At 35.1% G+C, this 17,191-nt stretch overlaps 2 protein-coding genes across 2 annotated transcripts; both read right to left on the bottom strand.

The window, feature by feature from the left end:
* Positions 1-10: 10 nt before the first annotated feature.
* Positions 11-6,726, bottom strand: LOC139986879 (uncharacterized). Its single transcript, XM_072002581.1, has 5 exons — positions 6,354-6,726; positions 2,543-5,902; positions 1,147-1,988; positions 937-1,080; positions 11-669 (listed from the first exon to the last, which is right to left on the bottom strand). The coding sequence occupies exons 1-5, from the start codon at positions 6,583-6,585 to the stop codon at positions 448-450; spliced, it is 4,800 nt and encodes a 1,599-aa protein (XP_071858682.1). The 5' UTR covers positions 6,586-6,726; the 3' UTR covers positions 11-447.
* Positions 6,727-7,856: 1,130 nt separating this feature from the next.
* LOC139986119 (uncharacterized) lies at positions 7,857-11,967 on the bottom strand. Its single transcript, XM_072001180.1, has 3 exons — positions 11,694-11,967; positions 9,599-9,766; positions 7,857-9,076 (listed from the first exon to the last, which is right to left on the bottom strand). The coding sequence occupies exons 1-3, from the start codon at positions 11,746-11,748 to the stop codon at positions 8,862-8,864; spliced, it is 438 nt and encodes a 145-aa protein (XP_071857281.1). The 5' UTR covers positions 11,749-11,967; the 3' UTR covers positions 7,857-8,861.
* Between the last annotated feature and the right edge of the window lie 5,224 nt (positions 11,968-17,191).

Raw genomic sequence — 17,191 nt, 5'->3', positions numbered from 1 at the left:
ATTACTATCCTTTTTCATATATATATATAATATCAATGATATAAAAAGAGCAAGTAACTATCGTCTTGTTTCGCATTTAAGATGCATTATCTTATACGGAGGTATGTACCAGAAAACTAAGCGTTTAAACTTTCACTTGTTTGAAAATAGACGAAAAATGTTTTAACGTAGCAAGCTGCATTACGAAAGAAAAACCGTAGAACGCTTACAATGCGACAACAATACGAACTGATGCGTGACTAGAGCGTATTATTATGACCGATCCTTACAGATATACTTAATTTCGAATCTAACAATTTTACATAAACTCGATGCAATCAGTTATCTGTTAATCTAATAGTAATATGAATTATAGATGCACAACAAAATGTCACCATGAATGATAGACACGATAATTCTCCAAGCGCAGTTTGATGTCGCAGAAAGCATATACTCTAATGAGCAATATTATATGTTATCGATAATCGAAGAAGACGGACATTTCTTCGTGTTGCCGTAACGCCCAGTTACCGGTTTTTGACCAGCCGTCTTAAATCGATGCAGCACCGGTGAACTTTCTCTTGGACTACCGCTAATATTATCGAAATCCCAACTCGCAAAATGTTCCTCGAATAGTTCTTCGAGTTTCTTCGACAGTATTTCAATTGTCTTTACTCGATCATGATCATCCTGCGATCAGATGATTAAGGTAACTTTATAGTCGTAGTAGAAATAAAAGTTTTCGATAACACATTCGAAGATTGCAATAGGTCTTTATTCAACTTTATTCAAATTCCTATGCAATATTGACTGCATTATATCCACGATGAATATTAAATACTATTTATTGAAAAACTATATTAGTTCAGACCATATATCGTAGCTCAATTATATTAATTTGATTCTCTACATGTCTAGCAAAGAATAGAAAATCGATAAATAAAATAGCCTGCGTACCTTGTGATATAATTTTGAATTATAAACGATACGACGAAAGTCTCTAACCACGTGTTCTACTTTATGGTAAACTCGATTCTTTAGTTTGTATTCAACCGTTTCTAGGAACATCGGACTTTTAATAACTTTACAATAGTCTTCGATCTAAAAGAAGATTATATAATTATCCATTTACGATTTAGAGAAATGGGCATATGCAAAGAAACTAACCGTGTGAGAAGAAGATTGTTTTCCATTATTGCTTCCTGAGGATGGACACTTGAAAATTTCTGCTTCTTCCATTTGCCAAACTGTTTGATGTATCATTTCTAATTTGCTAAGCGCAAGCGGACTTAGACTCTGTTTTCTTTTCGAGCTATACCATACGGACCAACCTCTGTCACTGGCTTTCCCACCAAATTTCCCGTCTAAAAATTCGATGCATCCAGAATTCTCCCGTTTCTTCCCGTGTTTTGTTGCGATTGTAGATTTCGATGTTCCCTCCACTTGAGTATCATTAACCTCGAAATTTTTCGTAGCTTTCTTCCCGGAACATTTACGAGATCTATTATGCAAGAGATAATATGATTTTTCGAAATCTTTTCTTTGACACTTGCGCCCAGGGATCGGTATTACAGTGTTACAAATCGTCGATACGTTGGCGATGTTTAATTTGCTCTTCTTGCAGAATTCTTTCTTCTCCGAGAAGGATGTACTTAAGGATGCGCAACGTCGAAGAGTCTCCGAATAAGTTGCTTTCCCTATGACACGCTCGGCCTCTCCCAACGTTGTTTGGCCATTGTTTAAGGAAATGCACGAACTTTTCCTCGAGCAAATAGTCTGTTGAAGATTCTTCACCGTCGTAGTTGTTGCGACCGTAGTTGTTACGGTACTGTTGGTCACTAACGAAACAACGGGAGCCGGCTGTTCATTCTCTGTTACGGAACTGTTTGACGATTCTGAGCTATGTGGAATGGCATTGTTTTTTCGTCGTTTCTGCTTGTTTGCCATGTTAGCGTTGTTCAAAGTTTTGATTAACCACGAATCCGTTTTTACATTCATTTTACTAGAACCTGTTAACGGGTAGCTGCATAAAATATTGCGATATTTAATGCTGGAAGAACGGAAGTATTGCCTTAATGTGACGTCAGACACATGTTTCCATTTACTTTTCTAAATATTTTAATATTTTATATGTACGAAACAGATACATAGTAAAGCTTGTTTTACTCTAAATATATTGTATTATTATTATTATTATTATTATTCTTTAAAGCAGATTTACTCTCTCTCTCTCTCTTTCTCTCTCCCCTCTCTGTTGCGTCTATGTTAATTTACAATTACGTGTTATGAAAATCTAAAGTTCTCAAATTTCCGTCCTTCTAGTATTAAAGCGATTAAATTTTATTTTCACTAAACAATTAGAATTAATGCTGGACATTGAAAGTAATTAAATACTCTGCTTGAATATTATAGTAATATGATAGTCGCGTAGAATGTATAGAATACGCAGAATACATACGACTTACGTTTTTAGTTCCAAAGCGATATGCGAATGTTTCGAATGAAAATATTTTTCCGATAGAAGTGATATTTAGAATAAACTTTAAGCGATTATAATTATTACCATTTTTATTACCAGACAACTGTAGAGCTTCGTTGATACTTGTGTTGAGAGAAAAATGATTCGTGGAGCCCGAGTCATCTTCGGACGCTTCGTAGCTCGAAACGCCTCCGCAACCATCGTTACTGTCCTTCAAATTTTTCGAAAGGCTTTCGTTTAATCTTTCATGATCCTGCGCCGCTTGGGACGTTGTATCGTCGTTCTCGTTCTCTTTCACACTCTCAAACTTTTCGCTAACGTCGACTCGATCAATCTCTGTTTTCTTAAAGTCCGTATCTTCTTTTACGTTCAACGCCTCTAACAGAATCTCAGCGGAAGCGCAGGCTGCTTTCCAAGTAACATCTTCCGAAACGGTATAATTGGATGTATCGGATCGTTTTAAAATCCTAGGTGAATTTTCAAGGGAGAAGGTAGGAGGTGGTACGATCGGAGTCGCCGGGAAAGGTACTTTCATTGTATTTGCGCAATTATTAACATCGTTAGATATAGGAGTTGCGGTAGGTCGAGACACAGGAGTGGACGATGCCGGAGCGCAAAACGTTTTCTCTTTGTTGGTAACGTAATGATTGCGGTGATTGTTCGAGGATCCATTGGCAGCGTTTCGAGATGCGGAGCTCTCTAAACGACGATTTGATCTTCTTTGATGTCTTTTTTTTGGCACGTTGTAACTTCCTGGTTTCATGTATACTCGAACATCTTCGGAACTGTCATATTCTTCGGGTACCTGCTGCACTTGAACGCGATTATTGATCAAATTATAAGCGTTCCAGGGTGTAGTCTGAACACTCTGTATATTTTGCAGCGTCTGGAACTGGCGATTTGCGTCGATATGCAACTGTCTGATGCAGCTACCGAGATCCATCGTATTCTTTGATATTTCTGCGCGCGTCGACCCACGTGGCACAACAGTCTCCGTATTCACATCCGCTGGATTCATAAATGGCATTTGTCTGTTATCAGAGTTTCTCATACTTGCGAACCAAGCTGACAAATTAGCAGTCATCTCTTCCGATGATTTTTCCGGGATACTCGGTTCGATTTGGCTAAGTAGCGTCATCTTATCCTTTGGCACAGCCGCTAGCTCCAGTTGACTCGTGGACGATTTGCCAACATAAACCAAATCCATATTCGTTTTATTCCTGTGATTTTGTTCGGAGTTCTTTGAATTTTTGCTACCGTAATCTACCGTATAGGGCGGACAAATAGCGTAACTAGGATAAAAATTTTCATGGTCGTTGGTGGGTGGAAAGTATATAGATTCTAAACTAATGGAAGGGTTCAGAAACGAAGATTCCACCCTCGATAAACATTTTTGAGCATAATTGCCCTCACAATTTTCATCTAACTGTCGCTGTAGTCTAAACACGGTATCGGCATTTTCCTGCGGCGAAACTTTATTTTCGGGGAATTCTTGTTTCTTCTCCTTGAATAACCATTGTCTAGAAGGATCCTGATTGCTTTCCGTAAGAATTTTGCTTCTCAGGTGAAAAAACTCTGCGTTCAACGATTGCGTGGATGTGTCTGTCTTGGCAGAGGACGAGCTTCCTCTCGAACGAAATCTACTATTCGGTTGACCTGCAGGTTCCGCGTGCCCTAAGAACATATCAGGCACGGATTTCGTGCTGTCTATTGTCGTTAGGTTCTCAGTAACGGTCCACTTACTTCGTAATTTCGATTCTTTTTGGGACGACTGTTTCTCCTGGCTGGCATTGTACAGGCTGAAATTTCGTAGGCTGCCGGTCGATAGCTGCGCACCGTTACTGGAATCTCGATTGTTCTTTTTATTGTCGGGCTTCTGTTTCGATGTAATCATAGTTGAAGATGGATCAAACAAGTCGCGATTCGTGTAAACTGAAACGTCACCTGGAAAAGAGGTTCCAAATGATTCTGGTCTTTGCTCGAAATTAGAAGCATTGCCGTTTTCTTCGAGCTTTAAGAAGGCGTGGATGATCTGATTCAGTAGCTCGTGTGTGCTCTCTTCCCACAAACGAAAGCATCTCAGCAACTCGCAGTCGAATTTATCGTTCAAGCTTGGATAGTGCTGCTTGTTCAAATAATTATCAAGAACAAGCCAACCGTTGCTAATGCGCAACAAAGCGTTTATCAGATCGCCGACGAAAACACGATCTCCGGCGAAAATTGGGAAACAAGTGGAAGATTTGGTAACTGCTGTTTTAGTGGCGGTAGACAGATTTTTCAACCAACAGCACCTGGCGTTTGTTTTGCAACTATCGTTTAAGACGATTTCGGCTTCCGTGCATCCCCAGTAAACGACTTTTCGCAACAGTTCCGGATACTGTGTCCTATCTAGGCACGGTCCGTCCGTTTGAACAGCTATCGACGTACCACTCCCATAATCCGCACAGAATTCGGTGAACCAAGTATTCTTATTTGACGCGGTATCGCCAGCTCCGCTAAACAACGGTGTCGAATTGGATTTCTCGGTTTTCGTTTCCTCCTTATTGATATCGTTCGAAGATATGTTGCAAAGCGCTGAAACCATCTTTTCAGCCTCGATCGTAAAATCGAAGCTGGTAGACGATTCGTCGGAATAATGTTCCTCCTGCACTTTTGTACACACGTTCGATGTAGTTTTTTCCGAAGAACTCGTCTTGGTTTCTCGGTTTGCCTCATCCTCTGTATTCGGTTTTATGTTGAACAAGTCGTTACAGGGAGAGGTAATCGTTTGAAGGGGCCATTCGTCGTAATTTTCAGAAGATATCGGGGTAACTCGAGAGGTATCAACTGTAGGTATTTTGCTTTTGCCGACTTTAAGGGGCGCAATGTCAAGTGTGGCAGCAGTGGCTGCAGGTTTGTCTCTTTGTAGGCTACCGTAGACTAAACTCGCTGGATGATTAGGGTAGATTTGATTAGAGTGTACTGTTTGAACAGGACCCGTGACTTGGCCGTTGGTGAAATTTGCCGTAGCTGCATAAGGACTGAGATTAGGAAATTGAAACGCTGAATTGCCATTAATTGCTTGCAAGTTGCAAGTGTTTGTAGCTGAGATATTATAATAGGAGCTGTGCGATGGTTGTTCCTGTTGCTGAATATTTTGTCGATCTTGAATTAGACAAAACGTTTGTACATCTGGAGGCTTAAAGTAGGGCTGTGGTATCAACGTAATTCCGGAATTGTTGTACTGATCGCCAGAGAAAGAGCCATGCGTGTACGTCGAGGAAGCAATTAAAAAGGAAGTAGTTGGTGGAGGTATCGGAGCATTGTTCGTCGTTTGATCATACAGAACCAAAGGTTTCGGGCTGTAGGATAACTGTTGTTGAATATGCTGCTGCTGCTGTTGTTGTTGGCAATATTGTTGATTTCGTACGAGCTTATTTTTGGCTGGCCATCTGCTGCTTTTGCCTATATTCATGGATGAGTTTGTACGAGAATCTTAGAAAACTGAAACCATTATTTAACATAAACATTGATACCGATAATTGATAACAATTAATATTTTCCACCAACGATAATATCATTCTCATTCTACAAAATTCATTTTGTATATCTGTTATTAATTATTAATTCTTTCTTTCCTTTCCAATAGAAAAATATTCTTGGAATTGAAAAAAAAAAAGGAAATATAATCGATAAAAGCAAGATCCTATTAACTCGATCAGTGATAAAACGAATTCTGTGGCTGTCGATAAAAAGATTGCAGTCGGTGGAAGTATGTAATCGTTAATCTGGTGTAAATAACGGTCACATCTTTTATTCGTTTAAAGATGAACTAATTATCGTAATATTTTTTAAAGCTATCTGTTTTTTTAAGTATTTAAAATGAATCAAATTTTAAAGGGAAACGTAGTTACACCTTGTATATGCAAAGGAGCAGGATTAGCGAGACCAGCGTTACGTTGCGCTCCTGGATAAATACACGAGGGATGCAGACCACTTCCGCATGCTTGAAGAGTTAACGTCGGATTAGCTATAGGACCATAAAGAATTTGTTGTTGCTGCGGATGTACGAGGGACGACGGGGTTGATGCGGACGGAATCGAAGATTGTATGGACGATCGACTAGCTCGTGCGGCTGTAGGGTGCATGATCCACCTAACCCCGGCTTGAATACGATCCTCTCGTTGTCTTCTTACTTTTCAACTTCTGTTTAAGGAAATAATTTATTCTATTTATCACACACGCCTAAGATTCATAATTTCGAATCGATGAGTGAAGCATTGACACTTTTGTATTAAATCATTTTCAATTAAAATAAAATAAAATTGAAGAGAAATGTTGTTAACAAACGATACGTATAGCTAACGACGTTTTATCCAAACGAAATGAACTTGGCTACTATGTCAGCTGTTATTTGACACGTCGTTAACCTAAGCACATTTCTCTTTGATTTATTTTATGCATATACAACGACGAAGAAGTTTCGTTTTACCTGATATTCAGATGCCTCTTTGTTCCTCTTGAGTAAACCATTTGTGTTCGATAAACGATGCAATAATATAATTGATGACGAAATAATTGACAAAGTAAGGGAATGTCTTCACGGAGATGACAGGTAATGAGATAAAATCATATCGAGCTTAAATAGGTACAGTACAGGAGAACAGAGAAAGGAAAGGGTTTAAACTCTTAACGAATGAACTTGCGGTTAAATCAAAGAACTCGATGTTAATCCAGGATTTTCCAAAATTGCTCCACTCCTTTCTCGAGTCAACAAATGTACATGTTGTCGTTTTTCTCGTCTAACGTTTCTTCTTTCACGGAAACAAATCGAAATTCCTTGCGAACGAGAAATGACCAAACTTATATATACATATTGAAAAGCAAATGGTAATCTACGAAATGAAAGTCAACGAACATCACGAAGAAAAATGGCAGATTACTGGCTGTTGACCTAAAACAAAATTCTCTACACGGAACAATGAAACGAGCGAAAAATTTGACGTGCGGCGTGGGTATTTTTATCCATGAATTATCTAACGTTTTCAACGTACCTGTTAATCTTGTATAATCTTGTATAATCTTGTATATATTTCAAATACTTTCGATCCCATTAAATTACATAAAAAACAGATATGTTTCGCGATCGATTTTAAGAATAAAGTAAATTATAAAATTTGACGCATTTACACCGATTTCAGATAATTCCAACGAATGTCGATTGCATTTTATTGAAATATATTGAAATATATGAAATATATGTAACGTAAATCATGCTAGACTGTCTAATGTACCTTTTTCGTGTATAAAAAGATTCTCTCTCTAACGTCTAAGGAAAGCATGAATTTATTCTTGATACGAGTCGATACGATTTCGTTATATTGTTTGATAGGATGCAAGGAAAATAAGAGACTTGGTATTCTCCGCAACGGCAACCCTGATATATTTTTCTCGCTTCGCACAAAAACATATCATACAGATGTTTTTTTCGCGAAGGTTGTCACAACATATAGACTTTCAACAAGTTGCGTAATTATTACATATGTAATATCATTCTTAAGCTCTATGCAGAAAATTGTCGAGTGAACACAATGTGACTGTCGTCACACCTTCAGCACCTAAATTGAAGATTTTCAAGAAGATTTATGCATGATCGAGGAGTGCTCGCCAAGCTGTTCGACATTTCGCAAAAAGTATCAAAGATCACGCCGTTCCTGAATCTCTGCACGATCTTTTCGTGAAAGCTCGTCTAAGATATGTAATTATCTAAATTATTTCGTTAAAAATTTATATACGAATATCACTATAGAACGCGTTAGTAGATATGTGTATGCGATATTTTCTCGATAGAAATATCTATTTACTTTCCTAAGACACGCTCTTATATATTCTTCGATTATTTCTATAGCGATATTATCAAAGCAATTACACGTAAGAGATTGGTAATTACGTTAATTTTTCTCCTTGGTATATTTCACTTGGAAACGTCCAGATAATCAGGAACAGCGGGAATATCTCGTCTAAAACTACTGTAATCTTGAACCGATGGACAGCCGGAGGCAGAAAGCCACCGCGGTGTCTTTAGAATCTCGAATGAAACGTATTCTCGTCGAGAATTTTTCCGTTCGTTCGAACATTTCGATATCGCCAGCGTTTTTTCTCGAGATGCAATGTGAAATTCTAGATAGAAGAAGACATTTTGCGCTTTAAGTGCTGTTTCGATTGTTTTATACGCTTTTTTCTTTCATTGATGACGAAAGTGTGGGAAGTGTGTGAGATAGTATTCGCTCTGAAACGCATCGTCCTCTCCACTTTCGTTTACTTCCGATCCGTTAAAATGCGAAGTCGAAGCTGCTTGCAGGTACTAACGATCTCGGACGCATCTCTTCGTCGACTGGTCGAGAGTATATTAATTTTCTCAAAATTAATTACGAATGTATGCTAGAAGAACACTGCCAATAACACACGACAGAATCAGAGACGTCGGTGGTAAAACGTTTGGTGTTGCCGTGTTACAAAAGTCTGTCAAACACGAACAGACTTCCTGACGACCGCCAAAACCGCTTCTTTGGTAACACCTTCCTTTATAACTTGACTCGTCCCATCCGCAACCTCTTATGACTCGGGTATCAGGTGGAACTGTTTCAAACACATAGTAATAGTTCAGTCTATCTTATTTACTAATAATCGATACGATAACATGAAACTAATAAGTTATATTGGATGTTGTGTGCGAAATATCAAATTACTTGAGCCAGTACTGTATCATAACTGGTATTGTGCTAATCACGCCGGTGCGTGACCACGTATTGCAATTTTCTACAACGTAATAAGGATACTGTATTAGTCTAGGTTAATAGTAATAGCGCACTAAAGTTATAGTAGCCTATTAAAGTTACTGGTTCTCTAAAAGATTGGTAGTGTTAGCATCGTAGTTGTTACAGTTGCCGTTCCCTTCACAAATTTTTCGTTGAAACGTATCTTAATGGTATCGAAATAAGATAACATAAACGAATATAAATAAAGACGGTTAAGAATTTATATTAGAGATATTTCATATTAAATGAAATATTAAAATAAATTGAAGAATATTTCAGAAATATTATAAGAACTATAATTTAAAAAAGAGTTTCTTTTTCCAAGGATTTGAATGTCACTTACGTCCATTAACGCTGAACTCGATTACTTGCGTAATCTTTCGGCACATGGTATACTTCGAGCCGTTTTTGAGGTCGGAGCAATCTTTTTTGAGGGCGTCGGGTGGATTATCATCGGCGCATCGACTGTCGTTGTGACTGTTGCAAAGATAGCATTGCATCGCGTTTATGCCTGGAACATAATAATGATTTGCTTAAAAATTCTTCCCTCACAAAAGATTATTCTCTTAAAGCTATAAATAAATTTCGAGTGTCCATATATTTATGAGAAATTAAAAGCTGTAAAAATGCACAAAAGGGAACGATAGGCGAAGAGATAGTAGGCAAAAATATATGAAAGAAATGAAAAGAAATGAATCTCCGGGTAGATTCTATTTTTTGCAGTTGTTTTGTTGACTTCTCGTCGTATAAAAATACAGACTTGGATAACTAGTTGTGATTTCGATATAACTACATCTTCCATATTAATGAAACTTATAGTATCTTCATCAGCACAGATAAATTTACATGACAATTGTTTTAATATGACTCGGTATTATCCGCATTGCGGTAGCGTAGATAATTTATATTCAGTTTCGTAATTACATGAAACACGAGGTTATAAAAATATTATCGGATGGTTGATAAGAGAGGTCACTGTGAAACGAAGATAATACAATAATTTAAACTTTCATACTAGGGGGATCGTGGTACTATTTTCTTCCAAATGCGTTTTATGTCAGCACAATTGAATAATTTGTGGTCGTTATGTATACGCGTCTGTTTATATGGGTCAACGTTTGGACTCTCGGATTACCATAGAGCATCGTAATTTAGCTGTCTTTCATGAAATTTGTTTTATAAAAACCAGGAAACGTTTCGAAATGGTATACATTCCCATTGAATAAAGGTTCATTGTACTTCCGACCCTACTGATATAAAAATCAATGCAGCTATCTGGCCTGGAAAGTCATAGCTACAATAAGTTGTCTTCGTGTTTTAATCTTGTTTCTACGGTCATTCATTTTTCTGAGCGTAACAGGACATAAATAATGAATGTCTAACAGTATAATTTACATAACGAACTAACATGGCAATAAACATCATAATCACCCAAGAGATTAAACGGACTGTAAATTAAGAAATGTTAGAAGCGAAAGGATAATTATAAAAGTGTCGAATATCATTTCAATATTGATATCGATGTAAGTAACCACTTTCTGTTCTTGAGTTTTGTATTCCACGATAAACATGAAATTTTATATAAGTGACTTGGAATGTATCGTGTATGTGAAAACTGCTTTGCGCATAGCTGGTCGTCATTGATTTCACTAACGTTCCCACCAGTCCATTTGGTTAAATTAAACCACGAAATTATAGGTACTTTTTGAAGCATACAATTTCGATCATTTAACTTCATGAAGATTATTTGATATTCAATTGCTTCCGCAAACATACGGCATATTATATACGCTCGTCCTTATTGTTAAATCAGCTGAAACAACGACGTCGCATTTAAACGCTTCCCTCGAACGAGGAAGCTAGTTGATCCACTTTTTGAATAGGGTATACCATCACTATATTGACGAGAGTTAAAAAGAACAGGGCAAACATGGAGGAAAAGGGAATAAGAATTATATATTAAAAACAAATGTGTCGCAAATTTCGATTAATTTATATTATATTTTTCAATTGTATTTAGGTAGTCGTGGCCAAGAAAGATATAAAAACATAAAAGAAAAATTACATAATATACTAGCACATTGCACATACAATCAAATCGAAACAAGTACAGTAATTATTTTTTCAATTAAAGAATGTAGGTTAACATAACAAAATGTTATCGTAGAGCAACGGAGAACGAACTATTTATCAGTTACGTCACACAATGAACGACGCGATTCAGGAGATGAACTTTTATACAATTATACGACTATAACGTAGTAAAAAAAAAAAAAAACAAAAACAAAGAGGAACAAAGAAAAAATAAGAAAAACAAGGAAATGGCGATGAAAGTAGGTCTTTTAGAGAAGGACACGAGGATCGATAGGAAGCAGTCTCGTAAACCCGCCCCGATCGTTGAACCAAAGACAGCACAGACTCGACGTGTAGACGCTTACCATAAAAACCGAGAATGACCAATAGGCAAACAACGAGGATGAGAAAGCGCTTCATGTTGGTTTCGGTATTATCCTGGCACGTCCTTCTACGATTAACGTTTCTCGCGGTTACTGGCGTAGATTACGCGCGACCGAGCGGCGGGAAAGAGAGAGAACGCGGTCAGATCAGGGGTTGACGAGGCCAACCATCCGGCCTCGGCAGCTGCTGAAGCACTGTTCGCGTTGGCTGACGTTCGGCGCGATTGCAGCGCAAGCCCGCAACTAAGGCGACGATGCTTACACCACTGATAGAATCATGAATACGTGATTGCGCGCGAGGAATACTAAGGTCGACAAGACGAGGCGAGACGAATGGGAAAAACGATCTCGCCCCAACGAATAATCCAAGGACCAAACGATCTAGCCACGGTCGCGCGAAAGCTTCGTCGCTTCTTGCGGTCCGCGATTTGGATTCCCGTTTTCCACGTTGCGTTGCACAGATTTTCTACCGTTGCTGCTATACTCGCCATATCAAGAAATCAATATTTTTAACGAACAGTCAGTAGAAGGATTGCTGCTACCTGGGATTGATTTTTACTGTGTTTCAGTGATTACACGCTTTTTATTTTCGTTAGAAATATCGCTAGTAACGATAAGTCTACGTATAAAATACTCCATAGTCCTATCGATGGTAACTAATAAATACCAGAAATCTAATTGAAGTATTTTGTTACAAGAGATGCGCGGGGTGTTTTGGAAAGTGTCGTAGAATTATCAAACAGGATATGATTTCTTATAAAAAAAAAAAAAAAAAATTGGTTCGTAACAAAGACCAACGTACTCTTAAATAAGGGCTGGTCTTCGAGAAAGTTGATCTCGAAAATGTAGCAAGTATGCCTGCGTTTTATCCGATATCGATAAACCAATTCAAACTGATAGCTCGTATCGGCAACTGGTAGGATGGTAAATAACAATTTACAACATTATTCGTGATTATGAACACAATCGTGTACAAAAACATAGGCGAACATTGAAATCAACACTCTAAAGTTAAATCTATTTTGCGAAACATCCTGTATAATTTTTCTTCTTAAATTATCATGAATATCGAGTTCACCTATACACACTAATATGTTCACTTAATTTGGCAGTCTTTCTCCGATACGATTTTGCAATCTCGACGTTTATGTCATACAAATGGATGGTATTACAATTTTTTAATTTACTCAAGATAATTCGTTAATTTTTAAAGCGATTTTGAAATTGTCCGCGAAATCTCTTAACATTTTGCCAGCGTATATCATCTCGTCGTTTCAGAGGTTCAGAATTGATTATCCTTGGGATGAACCATACAAACATTGTCTGTCTATCCTGTTTCAACGAAATTCAAATTAATTTTTTAAGAAATATCAAAAATGATCCAGATATAACGTTAAATATACTATGTATGATAATAAACAACAAATATCGTTGGAATGTTCCTGCTTCCTTCTAGGAAGTTTAATTAGAATGTTAACATTCTGTAGCAATCTAAAGCCTTAATCGTCCATGATAAAAAATACGATTGTTTTGACGGATAAGGCAGGGCTGGATGTTAAATAGGGAAGGCCGTGGGCGGTACGAAGAGCTTTATGTTCAAATGGAGCGTAAAGTGGTGGTTTGGAACACGCTAAGTGGATAATATCCCTTTTCCTGTGACACACTGAACGTCATGAAATGTCATGGAAGCTACTGTAATAAGTTGCACGCGAACAATACGGAAAGGAACGTGAAGGATATCTTTCCACTCTTACTATTAAGCTTCTGAATCATCGTTCCTTATGACCTATTTTTTTAAACTCGCCAGCGGAAGTAATGAAAACAAAATACTTAAGCTTATTGTTATTTGTCCTATTTGGATATAAAGATAAGTCTTTTATATGTTGCTAATTAAAAACAAATAAAAAAAGAGAATAAAATTGGCAGTAATATATAATAACAAATAATGTTCCATGCTCCAGGGAAATATTGATTAGAAAATAAGAAATATTTCGTTGCTTAATTATGAGAAATATTTCTGCTTGAATAACTAGATTGACATCTTTTATGTGCGTATTATTATTATTTAATGTTTGCATTAATTTAGAACACGTACATGTTTCTTCTTAAGAATATGATGTGGAATGTTTCTTCTTAAGAATATGATGTAGAATGTTTCTTCTTAAGAATATGATGTGGAATGTTTCTTCTTAAGAATATGATGTGGCTAATGTAAACAGTGAAATTATTTTCGCAATAAAATCTGTGAAAATATTACAAAACTGAAACGTATTGAATTTACTGAAAGTCATATATGTGATCTGATTTTCACTGCACGTTGCTCGTTGCAGTTAGTATTTAACTTATTTAGCAACATAGTGAGTCTCTGACACCACTTCGATGATTATGTTCTAAGTGATAAGTGTTCTGAAATCTTTTAAAAATGTAACAATGTGATCACTTCCCTACTAATAATGAGCAATCTGTTACTGCCAACGAATATTCTTTTCAATTTTTGCACGTTATTTCAAGAATTTACGTGTAATGATTTATATGCATCATAAATTATAAATAAATATAATATAAATTATAAACTATATGCATTCTAAGAGATAGAAAAGTTCCATAATATCTTTAAGACGAATTATGAATATTTTAATACTTTCTCGTAGAAGATCGATTACATTACTTAGGCCAATCTACTCAAAGGCACAAACTTCAGTCTCCACGTGTGTCAATAAATAGAATTACATAACAGTACAATAAAAATACATCTTGTAAACGATGTAAAATACAATATAATTTATTTTTTATGACACTCTTTTATTATTAACTCACCTGTCGTTTAAGAAAATACATTTCGTTTGAATTGTATAAATAAAAATAAAATTTTTTTTATAGTATTTTTATTTACATCGAACTTATATAAGGACATAAAATAGTGTGCATGATAAATATTTAGTTAAAGTTTTTCATCCATATTCGATAGTCTTACATAACGATATTGAAATAAATATGTCATATCTTGAATATGAAATACGTATTTCTCTTAAAACAAGCATGTATATAACGCGTGCTGTCAACAGTACAACGTTGCCCTATTTTTAGGTATTCAACAAATTTATACATTTCATCATCATATTTGAATTAATTGATAATTGTAGACATTTCATATATAATATTATCAATCTTATAATATACCTAAATATACTCATATTAAAAATGAGATTACACGAATATTTATACCACACAAACATTTTTTCTTTAATGTGATATTACCTCTCTAAGTAAGAAATAAAATAGGAATTTAATTCTACGTTTTTATTAAGCATTTAAATAATTTTCAAATATTAATTTACTTGCAAATTTTTCCACGTGAAATTTTTATTTCATAACAGTAACAAATACGTTATCTTATATTTCATCTAAAAGAACTGAAACTGTCCTATTAATATTAATATTTAAGATTTTGAAATGTACTATTTAGCTAAATTATTATAATTACACTTTTTTGTATGAAGATTCAAATTATAATAATTTGAAGTTATTCTTTAAAAATAAGTAAAACTATAATAAATTAAGCTATCCTCCTTTTTAAATTGAACATTTCTAATATTATTATTTTTGTTTCAATGAAACTTTATAGTTCCTCTCATTATTCTATAGTTCTTTGTATTTTAAGGCTGTAGTAGTAACACTGTTTAGTGATAACATGAAATTAAATTTAAAGACACTTTAGAAACAAATTTTTCCACGCGTCACGAAAATAGCTATGTATTGATTTTGTCACGTTTACGTCTAAGAGGCAATTACTAAATTTTTATGTCAAAGTTAGTGAAAAATTGTTAAATTAAATTGATTATTTCTGTTTCGCTTGGGCAATATTTATTACCGTATAAGTTAATATATAAAAAGTTGTGTAAAGCGTTGCAATACGTGGATAAAAGCGCAGAAAATAAATTTTCCATTTCGGTCACATTTGTCAAGGTATGATTATATAACCTTTCAATCATTATTATTACTCTCAATAGTAATATTTATTCCCATCATTCTTTCAGCTACATATTACGATAGTCGAATAAAAGATAATGTCGCAGTAATTTAGATAAAGTGACTGTAATTTGAGAAAATTCGACAATTGGTGAACAAATGTTAAATAAATTGTAAATATAGAAACGAAAAGAAAGTTTAAAATGCATGTAAAAGTAAATGTATTACATGTACTGTTGCTTTTATTTGTATTCCAAAGAGGTAAGTTTCGTAAAAGAAATATCATGTTTATCAATTGTAGATAAAACAGAATATATTTTTATCAATTATGAATAAAGCAGAATGCAAACATATATATACTGACTGTTAGTATAATTGAAGCAATAAACTACACAAATAAAGCGAACAATACTTTTAGAATAAGTTTCTTTTTGGATATTTTCTTTAATGCTATATTAATCGTTTCGATTTTCTTTATGGCTATTGTAGGAAAAATTTTCAAACGTTTCTTTATTCCAAATTTTGTTATATTCTGTTTTATAAATATAAATAACAAACAAAAATGACGAAGCGCGTAAGAAATTTGCTATATAAAATATGTTATTCATTAATGATGTTAATACTATCGTACATTGTATTAATCTTATTATATACGTAAATTCGTATCTGATACGTTATTGACACGCATAAGAAGAATCGAAAGCTATTACGTGTTATCAATGTAACAGTAAAAGGGATCAAGATTGCACTATTAATACGGCGGATATAAGATATTTGAAGCCATGCTCCTCGTCACAAGCATTTTGTCGTAAAGCTGTGTACATATGTAAGTTGATAATCATAATTTCTCTTTCACATTTCTTTTCTTATTTATTATAATTATTTCTTTCTGTTATTTTGAAAGTTTCATTATCTTTCACTCGTATCAAGTACATTAAACTATTATTTCTTTGCTTTTTGAAATATCTTTGCGATATAGAAGATAAGTTGTAAACTAATCGTAAACTAATCACATAATTTTTAGATTATTTTATGAATTCTCACGATTACATAATAATACGCGAGTGTGCAAAATGGGGAAGTGCTGACAATGAATGTTATAGAGGTCGTTACCCACGCGATAGTTATCAATTTGTATGCGAATGTAAGAGTACAGGATGCAATCGATCTACGACATTCTCATCCATGACGACCACAGTTCTGTATGTTTTGTGTCAATTTATAGTTTTTCTCGTTAGAAGTCCTACCTGACACGAACACATCGTTGGAAGAGAGATATTTCATTTCAATGATATCGTCACGATGAAAGTTACTCAATCTCACGAATAAAGTCTGAAAAAATGGCATTTCATTATTAATATATTACGATAAAGTAAATAAATAAATAGATAAATCTAATTGATCGTCAGGATAATATAAAATGTAATAAAAATAAAATATGTATATTATTAGAAAGAGTATCTATTAAAAGATATAGCAAGTGCGTGAAAACGATACCGTTTAAATTAAAA

Source organism: Bombus fervidus, chromosome 4 (genome assembly GCF_041682495.2).
Source record: "Bombus fervidus isolate BK054 chromosome 4, iyBomFerv1, whole genome shotgun sequence".
In the NCBI taxonomy this organism is placed as follows: Eukaryota; Metazoa; Arthropoda; class Insecta; order Hymenoptera; family Apidae; genus Bombus; species Bombus fervidus.
This window is presented reverse-complemented; position numbering and strand designations above follow the sequence as displayed.